Genomic DNA, 8,442 nt, shown 5'->3' on the forward strand with positions numbered 1-8,442 from the left:
AACTATTCAACTGAGAAGCAACATAATCAGTTTTGATCAGCAAGATATGTTCAATCATTAATTGTGCAAATAGTAGATAATTGTACTCATTTGCATATATGTGCTAAAACATTTGCAATTTGTCTAAAAGAATGAGAAATGATAATCTGTTGTGAAGCAGTGGCCAGTGGTTTGGAGGTTTACACATGTTGTTTAGAAAATATTCATTATCTTTTGAGAATTGTGGCAAAGCAATTGAGAAAAACTGTAAATGATGAACTGATGGTGGAATTGTTTTGAGTCCAGTTTGAATCACTGAATAGTTTCATGACATCTTTTTCTCTGGTGTCTGGTGTCTTTTCTCTCTCTCTATTTGATCTTCTATCATCTCTCCAGACTCTGTCAGGCTGCTGAATGGGACTAGTCTGTGCTCAGGCAGACTGGAGGTGAAGTCCAACCAGTCCAACCAGTGGTGGTCCTCAGTGTGTGAAGCTGACTTTGACCAGCAGGATGCAGAGGTGGTCTGTAGGGAGCTTGGCTGTGGGGCTCCTTCAGTCCTCCAGGGGGCGCTCTATGGAGACGTGGGGGCTCCAACGTGGACCAAAGAGTTCCAGTGTGGAGGCCATGAGTCTGCTCTCCTGGACTGTAGAAGCTCAGGCTCAGATAGAAACACCTGCTCACCTGGCAAAGCTGTTGGACTCACCTGCTCAGGTAGAAGAGGAGCTGCAGCTTTGATCTGGTTCATTTCTGTTCTCATCAAACTCACTTTGCTCTTTGACTGACGACTCTCTTCTTTCTGTTCAGAGCCTGTCAGGTTGGTGGGAGGAGCCAGTCGCTGTGCTGGAACACTGGAGGTGAGACATCAGGGAGACTGGAGACCAGTGTATGGCTATTACTGGACCCTGAAGAAAGCAGCTGTTGCCTGTAGAGAGCTGGACTGTGGCTCTGCTGTTTCTGTAGGACGGAGAAAGGAGTCCTCAAGAAGACCTGTGTGGAGGATCAGGTCTGACTGTGTTCATTCTGGATCCACTCTGAGGGAGTGTGCAAGATCAGATTCCTCTTCCTCCATCCTGAATCTCACCTGCTCAGGTAAGCCCCTCAGTGACATCATCTATGACATCATCTATGACTGTGGTTTTCAAACTGGGGCGTGCCGAGTAGGGCCCTATGATGGAATCACATATTTTGACAATTAAAATGTAATCAACTGTAAAATGCGGAATTTCATTGAATTCATAAAAGTCTTTGTTTTCTCTAATATATATATATATATATATATATATATATATATATATATATAACATTATAAGCATTTGTCGAAAGAAAAGAGAAAAAACACGTTGAGAGTCTCTACTGTGTTTTAGTGTAATTAACGGACCCCGCTTCATCCAGCGTCTCACTTCTCTATCAGAGGGGCGGGGCTGACACACACACACACACACACACACACACACACACACACACACACACACACACACACAGTGATTGATAGTCATGTCGAAGATGTTTATGATACGTTTTTTCTGAGTTTTGTCATCAAATGACCCACAAGAATCCATGTGATGAGCAGCTCCAAACACAATCTGACGTTAGAAACATTGAGAAATGAACTGATTCACAACTGATAGTGAAACTTAAATAGCGGCGAGTGGATCGACAGACGCGCTGACTTCAGACACGGTGAAAGTCCATCAATGATTGCACACACATTTGCATATTTATGCACATGTTCATGGTCTCTGAATAACAAGGAATTATAATAAAACTACTAGAATGTTTTAGGGCTGTTGGAACGAACTTCTGGAACCAAATATAATTAGAATAGTAAACAAATCAGTACTATTGGAATGTATACATGTATGTAATGAAATGAGTATATGTTTTTTTAGAAACGTGTTTTTAACACTAGGAAATCTCGTCCTCCTCGTCTTGGCCTGCCCACATAAACGGATGCTTTTGACACATGAAGTCTGATGAACAGTTAAGTTTTCTGAATCACAATCTCACCACAGAAACAGCGACAGCAGCGCGCACGCAGAAATAACGGCGCGGCAGCGCTCCGTGAAATGAAACAAAGATATGGACGGAGCTCTAGAAGCGATGACGTCATGACAAAGATGCATGCAATGTGGTTGTTTTACTTTCTTCATTCTTACTTATCTAGAAAGCTGTCAGCTGTTGGTAATTCAACATATTCAACATATCTCTCAGTGTTTCCCCTAGAATTTTTTTCAGGCCCGGTGGTACCCACCGAAAAAACCCTAAACAGACAAGACGCGTGGGATGGTGTATTGGTGCAGTTGGATTAAGTCAGCTGGCACAGCAAGCAGTCTGCAATTATTATATTTGCATTCAACATTTTTGTTCAACCTGAGTGTATTCAAGGTTTTCAAGGATTAAAGGAGAGAGTGACTTATTAAGGTGCCGGTTGATGGAAATGATCCAAAATTAGGGGCCGGAAAAATATGGCTGGAAAATGAGGAGCATCACATTAATAGCTACAAATACTTTTATACGTTATAAAACATTATAACGACATATGAGTGCATATATTGTCTTATTTTATCAAGTAAAATACCGGTATAAGTTTTTGTTTTTTTTTGTGATAAATTTTTTTATTTATTTATTCAATCATTATTTGCACATCTTGGAGGGGGAAGCATATTTACAGTCAAAAAGAAACAAAGTGAAAGCAAAATTATAAGAGCATCCTTAGCAGTGATAACGGCAAAGTGAAATATTGCTTGTTCCGATGCCCAGGGCTGGACTGGGGAAATTTTTCAGGCCGGGCATTTTTAACCAAGAGCAGGCCACCACCAGGTATTGACGGGGAAAAATGTAAGCGCGCTGTGTGACAGCGTGGGTTTTTTCCCCAACTGCTTTTGACATGCGTACCCCTTAAGCCTTTTTGTCACACCATGAGTACCCCTTCACTCATGCAATGACTATGCTGCACACATTCGTTAATTTATCCACATACCCCCTGCAGTTTGCTTGCTCACCTCAGGTGGTATATGTACCATATACCCCTTGTTGGGAATCACTGCCTTAAACGATCAATGTGCACTAGGAGACACAAACATTTTAACACTATGAGAAGCATTATGAAAAGTTCTCCCAAAATACTGTTAGGCTTATCAAAAGTATGATCTATTGACCGTAGGTCCCCGTCATACCACACACCAGCAGACGCCACCGCATCACAGACGGTGCAAAACAGCAAGCTTTTACTTCGTAAGGCAGACGCACGACAGTCACACAAACAGAATGAAGAATAAAGAAACAACCTGGCGGCAGCCACCGCGACAGTCACACAAATGCAATGAAGAATAAAGAATAAATAAACAACCTGGCGGCAGCAGCGTTGTAACTAGCCATGCACACAATTTGCACAGGTTACATTGCTATGCTAGGTTACGTGACTGCACTCGTAGGTGCCCAGAAGTGAGGAGTGAGAAAATACATTCTGTTCTATAGAAAGGGACCGTCCACCCCATCGCTCAGTAAGACTGTGCAAAACAGCATATTTCGTAAGGCCGACGCACGACAGTCACACAAACAAAATAAAGAATAAAGAAGCAACCCCGCGGTGGCACAACAGTCACACAAATACAACGAATAAAGAATAAATAAACAACCTGGCTGCGGCAGCGTTGTAGCTAGCCATGCACACCATGTAACCTAGCCTAGCCTACATTGCTAGGCTAGGTTACATGACTGGCAGTGAGCAGCACCAAAATAATATCCGACGGTCCGACATTAATTCATATCTGAGTGACAAGGTTAGACAGCACTTAACTTCGACAGAAGATCAATATTTCTTTCTCACACATAGATGTCTGATTTATAAACATTTTGCTGTTCATTAATTAATAGCTGAAGTTAACCTTGACTTACCGTCATGGCCGCCTCGTCCACCTGCTGTCGAGCATCTTCTCCTCCACTACCTGTTGATGCTGCTGCTGCAGATGTGGAGGCTCCATGTCCACGAGCAGCAAACATATCAGCTATTTTTAGGCATTTCGTAGCATCTGCCTGAAGGGCTGCTTTTTTCTGGTCCCTGGCTCTTTCAGCGCCACCCTTTCTTTTCTTCCCACTAGGGTCCATATTGCCCGTTTTCGATCTGCCTGCTAGCAGTGGCTAACCAACCAAGTCACCAACGGAGGCTGAGATGGAGGGGTAGGCAAATTGGCCTGCCCCTCACCTCATTGGCCCAGGCTTCAATCAATCATGATAAAGGGCAGATCTGCCAGTTTAACTTGCATTAACTTTAATTGACGTTAATGTGGCCTGCATTGAAGTTAACGTGGCCTGCTACGTTAGACGCGAGTTTGGCATGAATAAATAAATAAATAAAAGGCTTCAGGCCACCGGGCATATGCCCGCCATGCCCTATGCCCAGTCCAGCGGTGCCGATGCCTGCTCCCCCTCTCCTCCCCGCAGTCCCTCCAACCCACCCAATCTGTCCCCACCCTCTAAGCCTTAGCATGATGAAATCAGAGTGTTGAGGGAAAGAAAAAAAAAAAAAGGGAAACCACACACGCACTCCTAATGTAAATGATTATTGATTTATGAATGAAGTGATAGGTGGCTTATTTTTGGCGTATTGATTTTTTTTTTGGCCTGGCGGCAGGTCTCCTTGGCCTGGCGACCCGCCAGGCCTGTACAATGGTAGGGGAAACACTGCTGCTGAATGCACCAACATATCTGTATGAGAGAAACCTCCACGTGTGCTGCTTCAGGAGTCCTCTGGGCCGACCACCAAGCAGCCTGAAAGGACTCCTTCTTCAGCTCCACAGCTTTCTGAGCCGCTGGTTTCCACCAGCATGTTCTGTTTGTCCAGTGAACTGAACACTAAACTGAATACTATCCACATGCTGATTTCATCAGTACAAGTTTCTTTTACAGTATTACACACTGCACTCACGTTTCCATGGAAACGGTTCCTGTATTTGTATTCATGTAAAACGACTGTAAACCATGAAAGAATTCATACATGTTTTGAAGAGAACAACTATTCAACTGAGAAGCAACATAATCAGTTTTGATCAGCAAGATATGTTCAATCATTAATTGTAGACAATTGTAGATAATTGTACTCATTTGCATATATGTGCTAAAACATTTGCAATTTGTCTAAAAGAATGAGAAATGATAATCTGTTGTGAAGCAGTGGCCAGTGGTTTGGAGGTTTACACATGTTGTTTAGAAAATATTCATTATCTTTTGAGAATTGTGGCAAAGCAATTAAGAAAAACAGTAAATGATGAACTGATGGTGGAATTGTTTTGAGTCCAGTTTGAATCACTGAATAGTTTCATGACATCTTTTTCTCTGGTGTCTGGTGTCTTTTCTCTCTCTCTATTTGATCTTCTATCATCTCTCCAGACTCTGTCAGGCTGCTGAATGGGACTAGTCTGTGCTCAGGCAGACTGGAGGTGAAGTCCAACCAGTCCAACCAGTGGTGGTCCTCAGTGTGTGAAGCTGACTTTGACCAGCAGGATGCAGAGGTGGTCTGTAGGGAGCTTGGCTGTGGGGCTCCTTCAGTCCTCCAGGGGGCGCTCTATGGAGACGTGGGGGCTCCAACGTGGACCAAAGAGTTCCAGTGTGGAGGCCATGAGTCTGCTCTCCTGGACTGTAGAAGCTCAGGCTCAGATAGAAACACCTGCTCACCTGGCAAAGCTGTTGGACTCACCTGCTCAGGTAGAAGAGGAGCTGCAGCTTTGATCTGGTTCATTTCTGTTCTCATCAAACTCACTTTGCTCTTTGACTGACGACTCTCTTCTTTCTGTTCAGAGCCTGATGATGTCAGGTTGGTGGGAGGAGCCAGTCGCTGTGCTGGAACACTGGAGGTGAGACAGGGAGACTGGAGACCAGTGTATGACTATGTCTGGACCCTGAAGGAAGCAGCTGTTGCCTGTAGAGAGCTGGACTGTGGCTCTGCTGTTTCTGTAGGACGGAGAGAGGAGTCCTCATTCAGACCTGTGTGGAGGATCAGGTCTGACTGTGTTCATTCTGGATCCACTCTGAGGGAGTGTGCAAGATCAACATTCTCCTCTTCCTCCATCCTGAATCTCACCTGCTCAGGTAAGCCCCTCAGTGACATCATCTATGACATCATCTATGACAGCAGTGTTCCCAGTATGTTCCTTCCTCTGTCCCAGTGACAGTCAGTGGTTTCCACTGGACTGAACTGTAAAGTTCTCCAGGACAATGACGTCCTAGAATGTAGAGAAGTGGGCTGGTTTCTGGAAGCTTCAGACCCTCCATATTAGGGGTGGGAATCTCTTGGCACCTCACGATTCGATTATAAACCGATTCTCGATGCATCTTGATTAGGGTTGGGCACATATTTTTTCATAGACAATTTACGACCTGAGATTGCTAACGTTAGCCAGGCTGGTGACTCCACGACTCCGTGATGTGCTGAGCCTACTCCGTTCACCTTAGCGGCAAAGGGGAAGATGTCGGTGCAACAAAAGGAAGGTTTTACAAGTTGTTTCTTATTGTTTATTTGCTGTTCTGCACCAGGTTAGCCCATCAGTGGGAGCACGGTAACATGTTTACCTGCAGCATCATACACTCATGTGTAAATGTGTTTTCATGAGGTTTTCAAAAATAAAGCTCTCTTGAGGAAAGTGTACCCCTGTGAAAATGTATAAATAATTTATAATATTTATATTCAAGTTCATAGATTTGATATTTATATTGTAGGTGAAAACAGAAATTCATAGTAAAGTTCATAAAAAGTAAAACGTTCATAGAATTCAAATTGATGGAGAATGTCAGACTATTTCATTCAGAAAGACCGTTGGTTAGCTAGCTCATTTATAATATTCTAAACTTTTTTGACCCTGCCTCTTAAAAGAACCGGAATCAGAATCATTCAAATTCAAACTGTGACAACCTGGATCTGTGAATGGATCTGTCGCATCACACACACACACACACACACACACACACACACACACACACACACACACACACACACGCACACACACACACACACACACACACACCCCTGGAAGACTGTTATTGCACTCACCCATTCACTCCGCTCGCCCCGGCATTTTTTTTAAATACGCCCACAGCGTCCGAGAAAGTACGGCAGTATAATCCCGTTTTCACGTCTGATCACCCGCATGCAGCCGCTCCGGTTCACACACCATCTCAATCCGTTTTCGTTCTCCCGCCGGTCCATTCATTTCACCATTGCACTGCTCATCTGTTACGAGAAGCCGGTCATCATCTCACGCCAGACATCCAGCAGCCAAACCCGGAAGACAAGTGAGTCGACTGGACTGGACTGACGTCAGACTGACGGACTGACAGGACAGTGACAGTGAATGAGAGTGTGAGTGAGTACAACTTTTCTTTTATTTTGAAGGCTTTTGGAACAAATGTGCTGGTTGTTTTGAGGAATCGTTTTTTTCTTTTTCCCTCTTTTTGTTCTTTGTTTTTTCACAAAGACGGACTGTTGGAAAAAAAACCCTGAGTGGAATTTTGAGGTGGATTTTTTTTTCCTTTGGTGTGGAATTTCTGGGAGAGAATTGGGGAGTTTTTGCATTTGTGGTTATAATATACGATTTTGCATTGAAACTGATATGAGTGTGTGTGTTTTTTTTTTTCCTTGTGTGTCATTTAATGTGCAGGGTGTTTGTATTAATTTCTATCATCCTTTGTGTGGGTTTGAGGTAAAACAAACAAATGAACAAATCAAATAACTAAAACAAACAAACCAAATCAAATAAATACAGAAAATAGAACCAAGACTAACTGACTGACACATCTTAAATGCCAGGAGAGAGACCTGTCAGACCTGTGACATCATGATGAACTGATGGTGGAATTGTTTTGAGTCCAGTTTGAATCACTGAATAGTTTCATGACATCTTTTTCTCTGGTGTCTGGTGTCTTTTCTCTCTCTCTATTTGATCTTCTATCATCTCTCCAGACTCTGTCAGGCTGCTGAATGGGACTAGTCTGTGCTCAGGCAGACTGGAGGTGAAGTCCAACCAGTCCAACCAGTGGTGGTCCTCAGTGTGTGAAGCTGACTTTGACCAGCAGGATGCAGAGGTGGTCTGTAGGGAGCTTGGCTGTGGGGATCCTTCAGTCCTCCAGGGGGCGCTCTATGGAGACGTGGGGGCTCCAACGTGGACCAAAGAGTTCCAGTGTGGAGGCCATGAGTCTGCTCTCCTGGACTGTAGAAGCTCAGGCTCAGATAGAAACACCTGCTCACCTGGCAAAGCTGTTGGACTCACCTGCTCAGGTAGAAGAGGAGCTGCAGCTTTGATCTGGTTCATTTCTGTTCTCATCAAACTCACTTTGCTCTTTGACTGACGACTCTCTTCTTTCTGTTCAGAGCCTGATGATGTCAGGTTGGTGGGAGGAGCCAGTCGCTGTGCTGGAACACTGGAGGTGAGACAGGGAGACTGGAGACCAGTGGAAGGTGATGACTGGACC

At 44.0% G+C, this 8,442-nt stretch overlaps 1 protein-coding gene across 1 annotated transcript; it reads left to right on the plus strand.

Annotated features, from left to right (window-relative positions):
* Positions 1-368: 368 nt before the first annotated feature.
* On the plus strand, positions 369-8,242 carry LOC311010053 (scavenger receptor cysteine-rich type 1 protein M130-like; the record flags this gene model as incomplete). Its single annotated transcript, XM_084004531.1, has 4 exons — positions 369-690; positions 784-1,068; positions 5,368-5,682; positions 5,776-8,242. Coding segments are annotated over 4 exons (1,293 nt in total), but the record flags the coding sequence as incomplete, so codon positions are not given.
* Positions 8,243-8,442: the final 200 nt, after the last annotated feature.

Source organism: Eutrigla gurnardus, assembly GCF_963514095.1.
Source record: "Eutrigla gurnardus genome assembly, chromosome: 24".
NCBI lineage: Eukaryota > Metazoa > Chordata > Actinopteri > Perciformes > Triglidae > Eutrigla > Eutrigla gurnardus.